Consider the following 21,738-nt stretch of genomic DNA (forward strand, 5'->3'; position numbering starts at 1 on the left):
GTGGTACCAGATATAATCCGCTCCCCCTTCCGCCCTCCACCTCCAAAAACCCCATAAGTCGACGGGCCCTAACCTAAAGACTAGCCGAGGTGGACACGATCCCGGCTAGACTGCGAGCCTCGGTGACGCATCAGGAGAGAGCACCATCCTCGGTCCAGCGGCCCGGTGTGCGGCACGCCACGAGCCCGTGCGGCGCGGGAACCAGCAGCCCGTCACCGGCGGCCCGGCGGCGCCGCCCGCTCCTGCAGTCGGCGGCTCTTCTTGAGCGCGCGGTAGGCGGCCACGACGTCCAGGCGCGCGCGCTCGCGCTGCTCCAGCTGCGCCGCGCGCCGCTCGCCGGCCGCGTGCGCCGCGCCGCCCGCGTGCGTCCCCAGCAGGGCCTTCAGCAGCAGGTCGCGGCGCCCCGGCTGCTGGTGGTCGTTTGTATTGTTACAGGTACAGAGCGACCTACGGACTACTTCATCTATGGCCGTTACCATGACTACGGTTCGTCCTGCTTCTCCAGTTCTCAGAGGAAAGGAACATTTATCTGAGTGAATATAGTATTTTTTTTTAGCGTTTTTGCTACACCTAATACTTTATAAGAGACGCCCAGTATAAAAAGTAAGCAGGATAAGAAATTCACTGTTCTCGAGCTCAGTAAACGTCCTAAGGGACATCGACATGAAACATTTATTCATTGATCGGTCTCTCGGCCACTAATTGTAAAAATGTAAAATAATAATAATACAAATAAAAAAGATTAGAGAAAATAAATGGCAATCAGGACTCTGTCTCAGCATCGCTGTTGACAGCAAAGTTAGCTGTAAAGCTCGAGATGTAGAAGTAACGGATGAGATCGTCACCTTCCCGCTGGGCGGCGCGCGGCGCGGCGCGGGCAGCGCGGGCGGCGCGTGCGCGCGCTCGCCGAACTGCACGCGCTCGTAGCGCAGCTCCGGGGCCGCCTCCTGCGCGGGCAGTCGTTGGGCAAAGATTAGCCGCTAGCTGTGTGCGGTTGACATTTCGTAAACGTCACAGTGTCGACGCTCCGAAAAATCATTTGTTCTTAAATAGAAAAACGCAGTGGTTTTCCAAGTTACTTGACGATGCGAAGAAAACCAAAGTGTTATTTGCGTGGTACGAATATCCGTCAGCGCATATCCGACAAGACAGAAAATTGAAGAAGACGCAGGTGGAGGATAGATTACACTTATTCATTCGACAAACTTCAATATCGTGGAAGACTGAAGAATGAAGACTTAACACGCTTCGTTTGAAAAAATAATTAAATATGGAAAATCAATTAAAACTTTTTTTGTTTAACAAATTAAAAATAAAAATGCAAAAACAAAAAATAGAATTAACTAATAGTATTACGGAGAAAATAGATGAAAAAATTAAATCTGACCTTGAAGAAAACCAAAAGCTGCGAAATAAAATAGAAAAATTAGAGAAAAAGGTGAAATACATTAAATGAGAGAAAAAATTCAACAATATCATAATTTATGGGATGAAAGAAGAAGAAAAGTCTACGTTAGAGCTACTTACATAAGTAAAGGAATGGTTTCTGAAAGAATTGGAAATAAATGTAAAAGAAAGGGGAAAAGGTAAAATAAACAAAATACATCGTATTGGAAACACACAAAATAGTGGATAGCAGACGCCGCGTTGGCACAACGGTCACAGCCATGGATTGTACCTGTTGGCTGTCGATCCCCGCACATGACATTCTATTTCTATGAAGGAGAACAGGAAAAGACAGACACATACTCTTCCTGAAACTGATGCACAGTCAAGGAAACAAAAGACAGTAAATGCTTTAACCAACATAATAAACGCATTTGATAAAATCAAAAATCGATTTTTGTGCTTCTCCGGAAACCTAGATACTGAAGAACAATAACAACTAAACACTTTCCACCAGAAACAACAACCAAATAACAAACAGAACAAAGTAAAAAACAGAAACAAATTACTCTCCCCCAAGATGATTCATCCTCGTGGGGGAAAAAGACCACAACCCACCAACAACACAAGATAAAAATTTCGATGGTTTGGCATAGAAAACAATAAATTGATGTTACAGCTAAGGCGAATTGGAGAAAGAATTATTTATCATCAAAAAAAGATTCGAAGTCAAAACGGAGAAAAGCTTATGAATTTTTCTCTGGAAAATAGATTGAAAGTTAAGCACAATGTTCAAGAAGAAAGAAAATAAGATGTGGAGCTGGATATCGCCATATAAAAAAGGCATATAAAGAGTTACCAACCAAAAATACTGGATCATATAGATGAAACATAATGGAATGGAATCGAAGGAGAAACGAAGGCAAGGAATATAAGGAGTTGCTACATCGTACTACAAGGAACTATATGAAAACACTGCAGATGAAAAGAATTCACCTGTTGATCATCTCAACTGTGCCCAACATCATGTAAGAAGGAATAGAATTCGCTTTAGAAACCCAATAAAATTATAAAGCTCCTGGACCTGACAGAATAAGTAACAAATTATTTAAAAAATCAAAATAAATAACACCTATTCTCCGTGCTATTTTTAATGACATCATCAACACAGAAAAAATTCAGCTTATCGTCACACATCAAAGGCATTGGACCAGTGTATGTATTTGTACTCTGTGCTGGAGGTTTTATTTATATCATTTCTTAAAGAGCCAAAAATAAGGTGCTAGCAACGTAAACTATAACAATATATTTGGATAATTCCCTCAAATTGAATTAAACTTATAAAATAAGGTCCAGTATAAACATAAACATTACCTCTTCCAATTTTTGTTTTTTGGCCTGCTTCTTGAGGGCCAGTTTTTGAGTGCGAGAGATCTTCGGCTGGTCGTCTCCGGTCTCCTTCTTGCGGCGGGCTTGGTTCTTCTTCTGTCTCCACTCTCGCAGCGACGCTATACGCGCACCCTTCGTGTCCTCTTCTTCTATATCTTGCTAATGACAATTTTTTACAATTACACTCAATCATTTATTCAAATAATCGTTGCTCACAGAGCATACAATGAAACTGATCTGACAATATACATACATTTGTTCATGAGTGATTGCAGATCTAATTTAAGCACCACTGCATTCATAAATGCAATGACTAATAAAAACTTGAAATTGAAACAAGCGAAAACAAAAATGATAATTCAAATAATTAAGGGTAAATTAAAATAACTTAAAGATTACTAAACAAATATATTTTTGTATTTTTTTAGTAATCTTAAATTATTGAACAAAAAGTTGCTTGACAATAAAAAAAAACAACAAAATGTTAGTGTTGTTGTGTTTGTTAGTTTGATTATAGATATATTATAGACACATTTTTTTATATTTTCACTTATGACGCATTATTATGTCCAAACATAAGCCATTGTTTTTTTTTTTATTCATCAAAAAATTCTAGATTCAAAATTCATCACTGAATTTTGAATCTAGAATTTTTCAATATCAAATTTTTCAATATAATCAATACGTACAGGATAATCCATTTGTTCCATGGGATCGTGCAGAGCTCTCATAGCACTGTTGATGCGTAGAGAGAACCCCCGCCCTGACTCTCCCGGTAACTTCTTCAATTTGGCTATGGGGTTGCTGCCACTAGAGGAATCTTTTACATCATCTGAAAATTAAGATGAAGTTAAATAGTGTAAGCACTAGCATCTGACTATTTATGTATGATTGATCATGTAATGTTACCCAATATCCTAAGAACAAACTATAAAAAATTATCCCTTTTTATTTACTTTAATTTCAACAAAGCAGACTGAACTCTGTTTTTTTATATATATACATATAACTAGGTTGGCAAACAAGCGTACGGCCCACCTGATGGTGAGCGATTAACGTAGCTTATAGACATCTGAAGTATCACCAGAAGCATCTCAAGCGCCTTGCCACTTGCCAACCCTATCCCCAAATCCCCTCCAGGAGCACTGATCACCTTATTTACCAACAGGAACACAATACTACTGCGTCGAGGTACTACTGTGGGACTGCCAAAAATGGCATGAACTCATGTGCTTTGCCCATAGTCACCACGCGGGGCAGGCGGGTTGGTGACCGCAGGGCTGGCTTGTCGCACCTAAGATGCTGCTACCCGTCTTCGGCCTGTGTATTTCAAAGCCAGCAGTTACATAGTTATCCCGCCATCAGTCGGCTTTATAAGTTCCAAGGTGGTAGTGGAACTATGCTATCCCTTAGTCGCCTCTTACGACACCCATGGGAAGAGAGGGGGTGGCTATATTCTCTGATGCCGTAGCCACACAGCATCACACAACATTGTTCAGCATCAATTTGATTGTATTTTTTATTTATGTTAGCTCAAAACTTACTACTACTACCTATGGTGTGTTGGTGAAGAGATTTCAATGATTTTTTTTAAATTGAAAGGTGTTATATGTCGTTTATTCGCATTTAAAGTTAATTGGGATCCGACAAGTACTTTCTGAATTATTGCTAATAATGCATATTTACTATTTTTTTGTGTACCTACGTTGTATTACTGGGTTTAATTGAAGAGGGTTTTTTCCATTTACATGCAAACACTATTATATTGCACCTAATTAAACATGAAAATATATAAGTATACAGAAATAACTTGTTTATCTTTGTATGAACCTTTCAACAGTTTCCGCTTATCTTTCTTCTTTTTCTGTGTGTGTTCTTTATTTTGAAAGGCAAATAGTTGGGTAAGAGATCGAGGTATGGGTTGCTCATCTGGGTCCTTCGGAGGTGCATTTATCTTTCCTTTAAGACTGAAACATGACAAGAATACACTTTATACAAAGAAAAAAAGAATATCGGATAAAAACAATTCTATTTTTAACCGACTTCAAAAAAGGAGGAGGTTCTATATTCCACCGTATTTTTTATGTGTGTTACCTAATAACTTTTTACTGGGTGGACCAATTCTTTTTTTTAATCGAAGAGTGGTACATCACATGAGATTAAAGTACTTTTTGAATTCACTAATAATGCGTAATTGCATCGCTATATTACTAATCGATGTAATTGAAGTCGATTTTGTTTTCGTTTCTAAGCAAACAATTATTATAATCCTGTTTTCTTTTTCTATTTGAAGTTTGTTTTAATGATAAGAGTTTTATATTATCCAGAAATTACCTCTGTAAGCGTCTAGCTTGTTGTACCAAAGGGTCTTTAACACCACGATGTTTTTTAGCCGGAATTTTACGACCCATGTTACATAAATTTTGTTAAATTTTAATACTCGTATTAATAAACAAATAATAGCACGTGTTTTGACCACTAAAATACGTTTTTCTCTGACTGACAGTTGACAATATTTAACAAACTATAACAGATTAATAATACTGAAAATTATTACAGATAATTTTTTTATTCATTCATAATCATTCATTTGATCATGAATTTGTTGAGGATGGCAACACCACGGATATAGTCTTTATAACTTTTTATGATAGGTAGTAAAACAATGTTATAATAATGTATTTCTCACCTCAATGTAGTAAAATTATTTAAAAATCACATATGTATGTCTGTAGTCACATATATATACATTTATGAAAGATACAGATTTCAACGTAGAATTTTTTGCGACTCTACCATGGACTCTACCGGATATTGCAATTATTACTTTTTAAATAAAATAAGCAGAGATAACGAATGGACGGAACCATTTGATGTTAAATAGCTACAATTTATTACCCATGGACAGTAACAATATTAGACGAGAGTATAATGTAGGAGGTTTATATTATAGGCATCTGTTTTGAACTGTACTAATGCTGAATAAATAATTTAAGCATAAGAGACTATAATACTGATGAACAGTGATTTATAGAAGCTGTGGACGTGGAGTAGCTATACAATAATAAAAAAATTTCCTAATAGTTCGTTAACAAAGGAAACAAATACTAACAATATAAAAAAATCTTATATTCACATTTGTTTACGCGACACGCTTCGTTCGACGGTCTGCGGGCTGTGGAGTACGGGGAAATAAAGGAATCCAGTGACGCCAACGGCGGCCAACAGTAACTGCTTCCCGTCTAACACCACGCCGAGGAGTACCGTGCGAGCAATCGATTTATTTGTGTATTCCCAAAAAATACAAAATAGTCGAGTCCACGAGTGTTTTATTGGACCAATGTAGGGAGCTAACAGTGATGAAGCTTGTCGCTTAAACATATTACATAAATAATTCATTTTATGCCTGAAGACGAAATAACTTTAGAAAAGAATCAAAATCTGATGATACTAATTATTTGAAAAAAAAAAACAAATCGAATTATTCGATTCGATTATTTTAATTAATTTTTCAATAAAAGTAATCACTCACACTAGATACAAGATAGTTTTATAATTTGCAATTCCATATATAAACGTAAATAAATTTTCATTTAAATCAGTTCGCTATAAATCAGTCTATCATAAAAGTCTAATTATTTTATTTACATATTTTGAGCTTTTACGACTTTGTCACAATGATGAGTAATAATTTTACATTTCTATTGCTGTAACTTTTTTAAAATTAAATTTATAGATGTTGAGAAAGTTATTTTATACCGTAATGAAATCAAAATAATACTTTTATTGAATCTCAATTGTTAATTCTGTAATAAAAATACATTTTAAAAAGGAAATTGTCTATGGTGGATTTAAAAGACAAGGGTGCATCGTACGATAGTGATTATGATTAGCGAATGGATGATTTGAGTTTGAGTCGTGCAGGAGGGGGCTTGTTTTTAGCAGTAAGCAAGGTCGTTCTTTGTGTCAAAAAATCTACCTGTGACGAATACTCAGTTTTTGTTATTTACAAGAATTTAGTGACTGTTTGTGCACAGTAACAAAGGTCGTAGTGCGCGTATGTCGGTTATAGAAATCAATATTTAAAGAAATTTGTCATTTCGAACGTTCCAATGAGTTTGGGAGTAGCTAACAAAGATGGAACAAATGAAGGCGAAGTGTTTGTTCAGTTTAATCAAGACTGCACGTAAGTTTATTTTGTTGTAATTTCTTTTTTCCGTGTACGACTGAAAGAGAAAGTATATCTCATTAACGGGAGGAAACGGGCCCTTAGAAAGAACGCTCGAGCCCAGCTGTGATGTCTGACGTCAAGGCTGATTTCTTAGACTCGCTTTACCTATTACTAAAACAAGGACGTACGAGAGCGCCTTGGGAAACGAGCACGGCTTGCGTTATTGTGTGATGATGCAATATGTCAATGCCAATATTTTCGTAACAAGCTCAAATCAGATGTAGTAAATAAACAAAACCTAATGTCAAGCAACTACTCTGTTTAGGAACCTTATATCACTTGATAAAATTTATTTCAATGATTACTTAATTACAATTATTTCCTGGAACAGTATATGCTAAAATGATAATAATACTTTTTTATTACTGTAAAACATGTTGACGACCCACACAGTTGCACTTATTTTTTGCTTACTGCTCTTAGTTTCGATTTCATTTGAGTAGTGATGATATATGGGCTTCCTTCACAAGATGCATTTTGTACTTTGTAGGTCTCTGGTAGCCGGCAGCAGTAACGGCTATCATCTTTATGGGCTGACTGATGATGGCATCGAGGAAATTTATTCAAGCCGGTCCGGCCAGGAAACCTGCCTGGTGGACCGGCTGTTTAGCAGCTCCTTAGTTGCTATTGTAACCGTCGCTGCCCCAAGGTATGTGTTAAAGTGTTTTAATATAGGCTACAAGACTTGATAAAAATAGAAAAATACTTTGAAGAAAATTTGTAGTACTTAGGGTTATATTCTATAACACAAAGGAGAGAAGAGTTTGTCTTGTGTAAGTCATGGTTTTTTCCCATATTTGATAATAACTGTCAGATTGATATAAAGTTATATTAATTAGACACTATTACTTTGTTTTCCGATTTATGGCAAATCTTATAACTTACCATACAGTAACTGTAAAAGTAGTGACTGAGTCTGGCATATTTATGAATATAATTAACAAAGCTAAAGAAAATTACATGTCTTTGTTGTAAAACATGTTTACGTACTTACAAAGATGGGCTGATTTCTCAAATATAATTAGTGTATGCATTATGATAACGATAAATAAATGCAAAATGTAATATGACATGAGGCAGTATTGTAATTTATAATGTGTGAACAATTGTTATATTGTCGTTAATGTAATCGCGACCTCTGCTCGCGCCTCGTGCCTCGCGGCGCGCGTTTAACATCGCTGTACTTGAGCTCCGCAAGAAATAAGTGGCGACGGTCGGAACTCGTTGTTACGATAGCCATTAGGAAAACGAACTGTTTAATTACGTATGTATTTATAGGAGTGATAGATATTATGTATAAAGCTAATTGCTTTTATCGTCTTATCTTCGTTCTCCTATCTGAACGTCGTGGAGAGTTCTTTGTTTTATTCTAGTTAATTAGCAATGAGTGTAATGTAAGTGTCCGCGCGGCGGGGCGGCGGGCGGCCGCGTGGGCGCGCCGTGAACTTGGCCGTGACGCGCAGACACACCTGCGCCGGCTCGGGCTGACCCGAAAACTTTATCCACTAACATAACATTTCTCGCAAATCTACGTTTTCGCGCGTTTTAGAAAACAAACAATATCTTTAAAGAAATAATACTTTCGTATACGTCTTTGGAAGAGAGACCTTTAGACTCCTTCTCCTACGATGAAAAAAGCCCTATACCCAGCAGTGGGATGTTACAGGTTGAATCAGTCAATCAAAGAAACTTCAATTAAAAACTTTACTACCCGAGTCAGTTTCCTAAACAATATAATTCATAAATAGAAATAAGCAACGCTACCGCTACTTGTAATCGCATAGATAACAAATAAAAAAATATAATATTATCAAGTAATACGGATAACCTTCGCTGACTGAATTAAAGTACATTGACTCTTATATAAACATATTTTATTTACATAACGATAAAATTATAAGGAAAAAAGGCGGATGTAGACACGCAGCAAGCTGGCATACAGATACATTCTGGCGCAGCATCTGCGGTCGGCTTGGGACTTGGATGCAGCTGGCGTTCCGTGCGTACTATTTCATAATAGTTCGTAATACCGAATGCGAGCAATACGTGTGGCCTCAGGTGTTGGCACGCGCTATTCTCAGTTTATTTCGAAACGATTTGTCGCGCGTGTCATAAACTAAATTTAAAACCCATGCTTAGTTATATTTCTTCGGTTCGGGTCCATCTTTATCGTAAGTCGAGGAAATTAATCGAAAGCGGAAAACGTGACGCGGTGTTGGAGTCGAGTGTTTACTCGATAACTCTCCACGAGTATTGTTATTGAGTTGAAGCGGTCACGAAAATGTCATGCAACATTTTCTCCCACGTCGCAATATTATCTGTAACTTTCGAGATGTCCACCCTCGTACTTGACTTTGGATATCATTAAAATTGGGAAAGGAAATATGTAATCCTAAACTAACACTGACGCTTGTAATATTCTAATTGTGTCTATCCTTGGCTCACTGGGGTGGCGACTGTTCGAGAACCCAGTCTTAGAAGTGTAAAATTTTTAGTTTTTACAAGGTTACACAAAGGTACTTTTTGTATGTACGAACGTATTGTGTCGAATTGTTATCTTACAAACAAAAAAATCATAAGGTTCTTTTGTAGTCAATTACAATGCTATTTTAAAGTAACGAAGGGGGAAGGACCCCACGAATCACTCGATATCGGATAATCGGATGGACATTTTGGACAAAACTAAGCGACTGCCCCTTATGTACGTCGCCGGACTTGGAAGTTGGGACGGCCGCTACACAATAAAAACCGTTCTTTTACCTGAATATTGTCCCTTTTTTTCGTAACCGAAGAAATTCTAATCTCTTACAACCATCCATCCATCTTTTGAGATGGTCTTGCACGTGTTGGTGAGAGCTATTAATATTGTTCTGAGATTTGCTTAAAATATTTATTATTAGCAGGAGATGCGAACTAGAGACGAACTTCACCCATCCGTTTAGTGGATGTCAATAACTTTATATTTATTTTATTATATTAAGAAAAAATCACGAAAGAGTTGGCTGAAAAATCCCTGGCCAGGTTATATTTAATTCAATTTTAATTTAAAAACGCAGCTATGACTTTAAAAAGTATATTTAATGCCTACCAACAGTATGAAGCCTGTAGAAAATGCAAACGTGGGTTATCTATTATTTTTCTAGCAAAGTAAGTATATAAACATTGTATATTAATATATATTGTTCTAGTTACTTTCAGCCACATGTTTAATTAGCTGTGTCCACGTGGAATTTACCAAAAAAGATTTCATTTCGCAGAATTATAAAATAAATAACTTTCTAAAATAAAAGTAGCATAAGTTACTCCTTATTACATCAGCTATCTGCCAGAGAAATTCCCGTCAAAATCAGTCCAGTCGTTCTCAGAGATTAGCCGGAACAAACAGACAGACAGACAGCAGCAGTCTCTTCGGTGCGACAAAGCTTTGTCAGACAGAAAGATAACAGTTAAAGAGTCCACACGTTGTTCGACTGCGCTCAAGCCTAATAACAAGCAATAGACAAACCCCGGTTAACACAACGACTGACGCGATATCTAGCCCCTAAAACCAACAAAAAACTCAGTCTTTCTGTCGATATTATTACTAACTGAGCGTGTTTCATTAAGAGAGGTGTGAGTTCCAAGACGACCAAACGTTGATTGTGAAGGATTTTGAGATAAATTTAAAAATAAATTCAGTTTACTTAAAGCTATTCGTATCACATAGAGAGCCGAACCGCCTTTTTGATAGGGACCGATGTTGATCACTCCCCTAATGACGTATAGGAAGCAACTGAAATTTCTTTAATTTTTTTAAATTATCAGTAAGTTTTTGGTCTAAGATTTTAAAATTATTGTCATTGTAAGTTATTAAAGAATTGCAGCCGCTGTTTCTTCGGTTTGGTCTTTGTAGTGACTCTTGCGTTTTATTGTTATTTCGCAATATTTAGATTTAGGGCTCGCCTTTAGGGCTCAATAAACAGCGCCCCACTGTTAGTCCGCCGCTGGCCGAGACTCCTCTCGAGATGTTTATCGACGACCGCGATCACACCACGCGAAATTTTATTTATAACTAACGTTATCGTTACAGCACTGCGTTACTACGCAGCATCACAATAAGACACATTTTTACAACATTTTAAAATTACTATCGTCACATCAGAGCGTTGTATCGACGTAGTCCTGACGCGCAATAGATAAGCGCGCCATAAACATGCGTCGCGTTTGTGATGTTTTAATGTTATTGTTTAATACTCGTCACTAATGTTTAAGCCACTTCCGTTTATTTTGTTGTTTACACGATAGTTACGATTGTTGCAGCCGCAGATGCCAAAAAAAGCAATTTACTCATAATACTTTATTAATCTACATTATAATTAAACTTAATACTAAAGAAGTGATTCCCTACTGATGTTAAGTAGAAGAATGATTTAATAAAACGAAGTTGAAGAAAGGTTTCCACGGTGGGGCCGTCGCTGCGGTGGTCTCTGCGGTGGTCGCTTTCCGTTGCTTAAAAAATAAGGCTGTGGGCACACCTGGGTTTCTTATATTCAAATATATTGTTTAATTATCTTCGTATGAAGTTAAGTTGGAGGCACACTGATACCGTGGGGTTAGGCTAGTGTAACACGATGGCCGATAGATGTGTTTGTGTCTCTCGTTGCCGTGGGCTTTATGCCTCATAGTGGGTACTCGCGTTGATATTAATACGTGGATGTGATTTACAAATCGAACATACTTTGATGCAATGGTGTGAGCCAACTACTCCTAGACAAGGTCTTTATTTAACTACCACAAATCAAAAAAGTTTACATAATACACACATTGCGTCAACTTCATCCAGGACCTCTCGAATAAACGGAACTTGTTATATGAGTGCAAGCGAACCTGAGCTCACTAAACAGACGCTATTGTCTAATTATTAATAAAATGTAATGATTTACGGTAGCGATTGTTTCTTTATTTCAAATCGTTTTAAATTAATCTTCGACGTACATATTCAAGTTCTCTAACATGGGATAGAGCGAATAAAATAACGAACAATCAAATGTAATGTATGTATGTGGGTGATTCTCGTGAAATCTTAAAATTCCTGTCCTAGTAGTTTTACGATTAAGTCTAATTGACTTAGGATGGTATTTTTGTTTCCGGAAAGAACATCATCGAGGCTAAAAATGTTGGTAATAACTTAGGAACCGTACGGACATTTATGAGGAATAATAAATAATTCCGAATCGGTGGTAGCTTTACTTCTACAAATATAATAATAGATTTTTAAAGTTTTAATTTGTAAAATGACGATTCGAAAGTGCTCTTGGAGCATATTTGAATAAAGCTGTTTTTGATTTTGATTTGGATATAGTACACTGAAAATCATTCCCTCACTATGTCCCAAACTCCAGATTAAAACATTGTCTTGTTTTTATGGACAATTTCTTAGAAAATCTGTTTGCAACTATGGCTTGTCTCTTGTAAATACAACAACTTATCAAAATTTCTCTGAGTTTAGGATCATAAGTCATTAACAAGTTGTCTATCTGAACCCGATGAAAAATAAGCATTCCCTCACATCATTACCAACAGTAGATAAGTAGGATCTCCTTAGTTTTTGACAGTTGGTAGTACGGTCGCTTGTTCGGAATGGCGCATTGACTTCAAGCTATTTGAAACTCATTTATTCCGGGGACCACCATATTTCTCACTTTTAGTAACATAAATAGTACAAATTTAAGAGAAAACGACGATGATATAGTTGAAATATTTTGCATTAATTTATTGATGTAATTTCGGAAATTCATGACAATTACCCATGTTTTATCTTCCAACACTCGTTATTATTAGGTATAACGAGGCGTCCTAAGAGGACATTTGTTGTGATCACATCTTATGTACTATAATATAATATTATGATATATAAATATAATATATATGATATTTATTCTACGGAGTTCCTGACTAATGTTTGGCGAATAGAAATGTGTGTAAGGAAATTAAGAAAATCTGTAAATAACCTTCACAAGGTCTACACTGACGAATGTGCGCATTGAGCTTCCCTTAAAGCAGCACATTAGACTTGTTATAATATCTTTAATGAATACTACTATCAGCGATAAAGATTTATCACTTCAAGTTTTTTTCATAATAACAATAATAAAATAATTTACTGTCATATTACATACACAGGTAAAAGGAACACGATTAAAAAACATAAAAAGAATATAAAGACAAACATCAAACGTATTAAAATTTAGAAAATATAATGTTGGAAATATAATGGGCAATAGGAAGTGGCTCAGTCAGCTGACGCAGAACCAAGGTCCTATGCAGCGCTGTTTTTCAGCCACTCCCTCTGTGATGCTAGGCGGAAGTGAGGCGGTGTGCTCCCGGGTTGTCTTATGATTTCGTATTGACACACATTAAAATAATTGGCATTGCGCAAAACAATAACAATACACTAAAAATAATATTATTATACCCATTTATTTTATTAAATCTATTACTACTACTCCTACACGGGGAAAGAGACCTACGCCCAGCAGTGGGATGCTACGGGTTGAATCATGATCGATTACCCGTTGGTCAACATCATCGACAGCGCTTTAAGATTGTACTGCTTTGTGAATAGACACGTAATTGTATGTGAACTATCTTAGGTTGTCATATGGCGTTACTCACCTAGGACAGTGCCAATACAGATTTGATCGGTAATGAAGTGTAGATCTATTTTCATCGGTGCTGGAACTAATAAATGGTTTTATTAATATTTCAGGAAACTGATCGTGTGCCACTACAAGAAGGGCACCGAGATTTGCAACTACAGTTATAGCAACACGATTTTGGCCGTGAAACTGAACCGATCCGTAAGATATTGATTGTTACATGGTTCCTAACGATTTTATTTCGAATATCGTCTCAGAATATTAGGACGGGAGAGGAAAAATAAAGCAAATAAAAATGTTTTCAGCGGTTGATAGTCTGCTTGGAGGAGTCGCTGCACATCCACAACATCCGAGATATGAAAATCCTGCACACGATCCGCGACACGCCGCCCAACCCGCGCGGCCTGTGCGCGCTGTCGCCCTGCGTCGACCACTGCTACGTGGCCTACCCCGGCTCCAGCGCCGTGGGCGAGGTGCAGATCTTCGACGCCGTGCACCTGGTGAGTGTGACCGCGACCCCCCTCGCGACCCCACCGACCCCACCGATCCCTCTGACCCTCGCTGACCGCGGCCTCTGTCGCAGAACGCGAAGTGCGCGATCAGCGCGCACGACAGTCCGCTGGCGGCGCTCGCGTGGTCCATGTGCGGGCGGCGGCTGGCCACGGCGTCCGAGCGCGGCACCGTCATCCGCGTGTTCGCCGTGCCCGAGCGCACGCGCCTCTACGAGTTCCGGCGCGGCGTGAAGCGCTGCGTGTCCATCGCCTGCCTGGCCTTCAGCGCGTGCGGCGCCTACCTGGCGGCCACGTCCAACACGGAGACCGTGCACGTGTTCCGGCTGCAGGAGGCGGGCGGCGAGGCGGCGGCCGAGGAGGCGCCGGCCGGCGGCGAGGCGGGCTGGTACGAGTGGCTGTCGCAGGCCGTGTCGGCCGGCGCCGGCTACCTGCCCGCGCAGGTGGCCGACGTGCTGGCGCAGGGCCGCGCCTTCGCCGCCGCGCGCCTGCCGCACGCCGCGCGCCGCTCCGTGGCCGCCGTCACCGCGTGAGTGCCCGCCCAACAGACCGCCCGCCCGCCCGCAGCGGCGAGCGCCCGGCCGACTAACTCGGTGGCTGTGCAGGGTGGCGCGCGAGGCGCGGCTGGTGGTGGCCACGTCGGAGGGGCTGGTGTACGTGTTCGCGCTGGACACGGCGGAGGGCGGCGAGTGCGCGCTGCTGCGCACGCACCGCCTGGCCGACACCGCGCCGGCGCCGCGCGCGCCCAACGAAGGTACGTGTGCCATGCAGTAGCGGCCCCCGCCCCGCCGCAGTGCCAGCACCGGGCCGGCGCGGGGCGCGGTCTCGTGGCCGCGCCCGACCGCCACCGCCCTACATTACCTTTATGCATCACCCTGCCCCCCGCTCCTCTCCTGCTTCCCACACGCCCCCGTTCGCCAGAACGTGCGACAAGACTGAGCGCGTTACGTGTGAACTGTACCTTCATTCTTAGAGACTTCTCCCCACGCCCACCCGTTATTTTTATCTGTTCCACCGTATACCCTTATTTATATTATCGTCACCACTATATACATATACTCCACTACCCCACTCCGTCCGCTCGCCGTCCGTCCCCGCGACGGACGGGAGACTTATTATATGTACGTATGTGTAATGAAATATTTCCTATTGTTACTATATTAGTATATCGTATACCTCTATGTAAGCTCCCCACAGATCGGTCCCCATAGATACCGTACAAAGTCTTACTCCAAATGTCTGTCTGAACTTTGGAGAGCGCGCTTGTCGCTCGTCGATACTAAGCAGACGGAGGAAAATAGATTACATAGTATATTACATTGTTATTGTGGTTATAGAATCCCATAATAATAACAATACTTTTGCCAAAACTGTTTCCAACCGTTAATATTTGTGATTGTGTGTAAAAACAATATAAAAGCTAATATTATTGACTGCCAAAGTTGACTGCAGAACAAATACTGCCAAGATTATCCTTTGAAATTTTTTTGTATAAAACTGTACGTTGCATGATCTGCTGTAAATCATAGTGTAGTAAGGTAGTTAGTTATGAGGATTGCTTTAATTTAGTTTATGTAAGTTTCATGGAAATAAAAGACTGAATGTAACTATTATTATAACTTTCTAAAGTAATTAAAAGAAAAACAAGACTTAATTATCATTAAAAGTTTATCCTCCGAGGAGGCCAAATTTTTTGTGGCTGTGAATATATCGATACTTATTTTATATCGTTTAATGAATTGTGTGTAAGCGTTATCGTGTCAAAATAATAAACAAACGTGTTATAGTGTGTTAAATTAAAATAACAAACAATGAAACAATGAGGCGTTGCGAAGGATTACCCTAGCCGGCAAAAAACGTCCGTAACGTTACAAAAAAGCGTAAGCTTTTTATGTAGTCTATGTATGATGGCTATACAGTTTCTAATGTATAGTCTACGTGATGATCACTCGATAATTATTTATCTACTAGTGGTCGTCCAGTGGTCGAAATTCGACCATGTTTTAACCACTGACTTTAACAATACACAAAAGAGTATATATGCGTGTGTGTTTGTCAATACATGGTGGTATGTGTAATGTTTTTTACTGTTTTAATATATTTTTTATGTATAATTAAAAAATATATAAGAGTTCTGCACTCCTTCTCTAACTAAGAGTGTGCGAAATTTCGTATTCCTCCGTCTGCGCAATTTTTGGAAAAAAGGGTACAAAGTTTTTGTCTCACGTATTAATATATATAATATACGTACACTTTTATAATCATTGTAAATAAAATAAAGGTGTTAAGATAATTTTATAAAGTATTTTTGTTTATCAATATATTTTTTTTTAAATAAAATGTGTGTACCCAAATAATTATTTTCTTTACACCTCAAATAGAACTTAAAATTAATATTTTATAATACGGAACTTCCTTCCTATGGGTGTCCCACGACACCACACGGTTTTTATTTTTTTGAAATTCTAAGTACACGCCGCCGGTCCGGGCGTCAAGTGAAACGATTGCGATTCGGGCGACCTGTACGGTATCTATCCCGGCCGACCTGTGCCCGCCCCGCCCCCGCCCCGCCCCCGGCCGGGCGCGGGGCGGGCGCGCGCGCTGACGGCCTGTTCCCCGCAGCCGCGCCGGGCTGCAGGTACGCGGACGCGCTGCGCGGCCGCCAGCCGGACGCCGCCGCAGGTAGCTAGCCGCCGCCGCCGCCGCCGACGCGACTCTTGCGCTTCGTTCGCCCCGTTTTATCTATTGGCTCGCTTCCCGTCCCGCGCCCGCTCCCGCTTGCGCCCCTCCCGCCCCGCCCGCCCGCGGCCGCCCGGCGCGCCGGTCGCCCCGCCCGGCGCGCCCGGCGGCCGCCCGGGCCCCGCCCGACACTGCCGACGTCCGCGCTCGCCGGTCCCGCGCCGGCGAGGGCCCCGACGTCTCACCGCTTGTCGTATTTTAATTCATTAACTTTAGTGTCATTGATGGACGTAGAAGAGTGAGTACAATCATTTATACGACGACCGAGCGCCTCGTTCTCGGCGTCGACCTCTCGGGTCGTCCGCCGGAACGGGCCATCTGTACCGAGCCGCTCCGACCGCTCGGCCCGAGTCGACGGAAATACTCGTGCTCGCCATCGTAGCCGGGCGCGACTATTATTTGTCGTTTGGATGACTATTAATGACCCCGAAGACTTCATTCATGTAGATGTTAAATCTAATCTTGATTATTTTTTCTTAATATCGAAAAAGATCGTTTCCATAAATATAATTTTACCACACGATCCTCGGTCGAGCGCTCGGGCTCTGAGTCGCGCGGCACGAGTGTTTCCGAGGAGCGAAGTAATCCCACTGTACTCTTACGCTACAATGACCATATTTCTGGACACGCCAGAGGCGACGCCGGACGGCTCCCGCGAGTGACGGGCGCGGCCGGCGCCTGCGACTGCGGGCTCAGGTGAGTGACGGCCGGTCGTCGCCCGATACGACCCGACGCGACCCGACGCGACTCGACGTGACCCGACGCGACCTGACGCGACTCGATGCGACTCGAGCGGACGACCGGAGCTCTGCTCGGCTCGCTAGCGACCACAGCGTCGCGTCGGTCGAGTCGTAGTAGAAGCGCTCGCTTTTGTCGATATAACTTTATAGAGTATTTAGTCTTTACTGTTTACGCGCTCAACTCAGTAACCTGCATATGACTCGAGTGCGTGTGACCTGTTTAGTTTCACGAGAGTAAAGATTTTGTAAAAGAAATATTTCGTGCTGTCGTCCGACTCGAGTCGTATCCCTACTGTGCGCTCGCTGTGTCCGTGACTTCGTGTACATGTGTTGCCTCCGTCCGATTCGTTTGTACGCTATTTTAATTGTAGAAAAGACGTATATTTAGTATTAACAACAACACCGTGTATAACAAGAAGAGTAAACTAAATTGTGATCGGTCTTGTTCGAGTACAAACTGAGTTGGAACAGCTACGGCACTCATGTCGTGTCTTCCAAACGTCCAATAGCTTTTGCTTAAGCTGTTCATTTTGATCATGAAATCATACTTCTGTTGCAACTTATCCGAGAAACATGCGCCTGACCTCGCTCATGAGTTTCGAATGCAAACGAATACGAAAAACTAAGTTGCTTGAAAGTTACCTCGATACGTCTCTTTTATCGATCTTTACAACACTGTCTAGGGATAATTTTAAATACAATTTACTTTACTTTTAAGGCTGATAATTACTAACCACCTTACAAAGAAAAAAAAAACATGAAATGTAATCTCAACAATGATTCACTGTTACATTCCATTACTCTTATATAAATGTTCTACCTCATCACTGTAAGTGTGATAATAATAAAAAAATCGATCTATAAAGCTTGCTGTAGCACTCAAAATCAACCTAAACAACAAACATACTTAAAAACACCATTAAAAAGAACATTATCAAATATGGAGCGTAGGGAAAGGTATGACTATAAATATTCCACACAATTCTAAAATAGTACAAGTCAGCGCTGAAATCTCCAACGACCCTCTTCCAACAAGCAGCAGCGTGCGTGTGAACGGGGCAGCAGTTACGAAGATATTGCATGTGAAAAGGTGTCCTTGAAATTCTTACATGACAATATACGCAGCATCGTCAAATCAAGTCGATTTTATCATTTAAATGGTATAAATCGTCGTATTTCATGTCAGTCTTAACACAGAAGCGGTTAAATCTGATAATGAGGCTAAACGCAATGAGGTTCCTGGATACATGCCGGATTACCAATTATATGTATAATCTGAGGTCAGCAGATTTGCCTTCTTCGCTTGTCATAACCCGCACCACAATTAGTTTCACAGTACACTTCCAACAATTGAATAGCTGAGAGAAGTAGATGTGTAATCATCGAAAGTTAAATCTCGACTTACTAGAGAAAAACAACTATAGGAATGAAACTACTAGTACATGTGTAAGATGACCATCTTGGTCAGTGATTGTATCTGCGAACGACGCTACAGACACTGTTATTGATCACGAATGTTCCATGAATGCTACATTAAAGGATTTTTAGCAGGGAAAAAATAGCAAAAATAATTGACAAATGAATCCCAAACTAATTCCGGATTGGATGCTCTAAACCCCAAATCTGTTGAGAATGCTTATAAAATATAATATTAAATTAATTTTCGAAATTGTATAAATACGAGTACATTACTCGTATAAACCACGGAGTCTGAACTAATACCCAAAACCACAAAAGTATATAATGAGGACGTAACTCAGAAGTCAGCAACTAATGTCTAATATCTAATATTTATCCGTTAGTTAAAAATCTTAAATAACACACGGCAACCACACGTGTACTTACAAGAACTAGAGTAAATATAGGGCAGCTTGGGTAGTTTTAGTAATTTTAAGTCTTCTACGAACGTTGTCTTACTTGGGAATGGCTGGTCCAACACATGACATGTCCACATCTTACTTCCCAATTTTGCTACAAAGTAGATAAAATTGAACAAACGGAACCAACCACGCGTTATAATTTATGGTATTTCTCAAGGGTCTATCCTTGACCCCATTTTTTTTCATAATATCAGTTTGAAAATAAATATTACCTCACACTGACGATACTATCCCGTTCTAGTATGAAAACACAAATCAATGCCTACTTGACAGTGCACAAAATGACCTCTACCAATTACATCTCTGATTTGTATACAATATTTACTGAAAATGAAATTATATAAAATATAAATAAAATAAAGGGATCAAATAAATATTCTCGTATAAAGAACTGTTCTAGTTTGCAACAGTTCCTTGTCTATTTTACATTATATGGTGTTCGAACGACACATAAATTTTTAATTTAATCACATTTGTGTACACTTAAATACATACACAAAACTCAAAGACGGAGCTAATGAGATATTACAAGTTTTTTTTTTTTTTGTAGACTGAAATCGTTTACAAGTTGCGATTACGATGGTGTGAACGTAGCATAAAGTAGGTACTGCGTCGCGCTCGCGTTTTATCGTATGCATTCGATACTCGAGATTCATGCGTCTGCTAGCCTGGTTCATATCAACCGACACATGACACATTACTGTATAGACGTTATTGTTCCATGTCGTTATTTGAATGTAGTAGTTTCATGTTGCATGTCTATTAAACCAATGGTGACTCACGGGCACTCGTGACGTCATCGGTGGTGGTGTGGTGGTGTTTGTGTGTGTGTTGTACACTGTATATAGAATGTAGACAAGTAGACGTCGTCGACTTCGTGTGATCCTAGTTGACTCCACCACTGTTATAGATAAAATAATTTTGTAACATTTAAACTTTAATTTATTTTAAATAAAACTTCTTATAAATTTATATTGGCCTCGGCACAACACCACGACGCGGCACGTAACCCAGTCCGAAGCCTCTCGCTGTAGAACGATATTATCAGCAGGTAGGGTAGCACAGCAAGTAAGGTTTGCGCCACACGATGATCCGCCCATAAAAGCGGATTCTCTTCTACGACGCGCCGTGGTGTAGAGATGTGACCGAGCTCTAACGATGCGGGTTCGAATCCCAGCCCACTGAGGACGACTGCACGGGTGCCCGGTAACTAGGGTAACTAAAGCAGAATAGGAGTGGCGGTGAGTGGGTCGGGAGCACGCGGAGACGAGCGCGCCGTGAGCTGAGCCCCGCGTGCGTGTTGTGTGCAGACGCGGAGTGCGAGCGCCAGCTGGGCGCGGCGCTGGCGGGCTCCCCGCCGCGCGGCGTCTTCGACCTGCGCGACCATCGGGACTTCCCCTCCTTCCCGCGCGCCGGCCGCACGCCCCGCCCCGCCGCCCCGGCCGCCCCGGCCGCCCCCGCCGCCCCGGCCGCCCCGGCCACCGCCGACGCCAAGTAGCGCGTCGCGCTACCGCCGCCCCAAGCACTGCAATCTCAGAACGTGTACATTGTATTAAAATTTATAGAAAAAATATTATCGTATAGTTACGTGTCCACCTCCCGCCCCTCGCCGAGTTCGTCGCGGGCGACGAACTCCCGCGTCGCGCGGCTTCCAGGTTCGCGGTCAGAAGCGTGAACGATGTTTCTAAACGCGTCGATAAAATTACGACCACGTTGCGACCTTCTTCTCTATGACCAAATTGCTACGTTCGTAAGAAATATAACTATTTAAACACTTAGAAGAGTCACTGAAAGTATTAGTTCGTTCGATGTAGCGCCGACGCCCTGCGCTCCAACGCGCTGCCGCGCTCGCGTGTCTGTACATAGCGTTATACCCGTTGACTATACGATGCACTTGTAATATAATAATTATATGATTTTATTTTTAGATTTTGTGATGTGAAAGCGTGTGATGGCTGTTTACATTGTGATCGTTTCGGGTGTATGTTTTATTTTGTCAATTTATAATGATTGAATATTTAAAAAAAAAGGCTATATTTCTAGATTAATTGCAGCGAGTGCAAACCACGTAATAATTTTAGTAAATATCGTCGCTCATGCTGCTTAACATTTCCGAAAACTGCATAGTTTGTGTTTACTCTCCACGAGCAACCTACCGACGACACACGCAATACGACGTCGACGTACACGAAACTGTGTGAAGTTGTATTCGTATCCATAATGATA

At 40.8% G+C, this 21,738-nt stretch overlaps 2 protein-coding genes across 2 annotated transcripts; one reads left to right on the forward strand and one right to left on the reverse strand.

Moving 5' to 3' along the window:
* Positions 1-212: 212 nt before the first annotated feature.
* Positions 213-5,311, reverse strand: LOC123657138. The gene is made up of 6 exons (XM_045592716.1): positions 5,110-5,311; positions 4,606-4,742; positions 3,465-3,607; positions 2,761-2,934; positions 770-947; positions 213-529 (listed from the first exon to the last, which is right to left on the reverse strand). The coding sequence occupies exons 1-6, from the start codon at positions 5,184-5,186 to the stop codon at positions 213-215; spliced, it is 1,026 nt and encodes a 341-aa protein (XP_045448672.1). The 5' UTR covers positions 5,187-5,311.
* A 1,372-nt stretch (positions 5,312-6,683) lies between these two features.
* On the forward strand, positions 6,684-21,010 carry LOC123657139 (WD repeat domain phosphoinositide-interacting protein 2). The gene is made up of 8 exons (XM_045592717.1): positions 6,684-6,961; positions 7,497-7,655; positions 13,755-13,845; positions 13,950-14,144; positions 14,228-14,682; positions 14,759-14,907; positions 16,650-16,835; positions 20,823-21,010. Exons 1-8 carry the CDS (start codon positions 6,888-6,890, stop codon positions 21,008-21,010), a joined length of 1,497 nt encoding a protein of 498 aa, XP_045448673.1. The 5' UTR covers positions 6,684-6,887.
* Positions 21,011-21,738: the final 728 nt, after the last annotated feature.

Source organism: Melitaea cinxia, chromosome 10 (assembly GCF_905220565.1).
Source record: "Melitaea cinxia chromosome 10, ilMelCinx1.1, whole genome shotgun sequence".
NCBI classification, from domain to species: Eukaryota; Metazoa; Arthropoda; class Insecta; order Lepidoptera; family Nymphalidae; genus Melitaea; species Melitaea cinxia.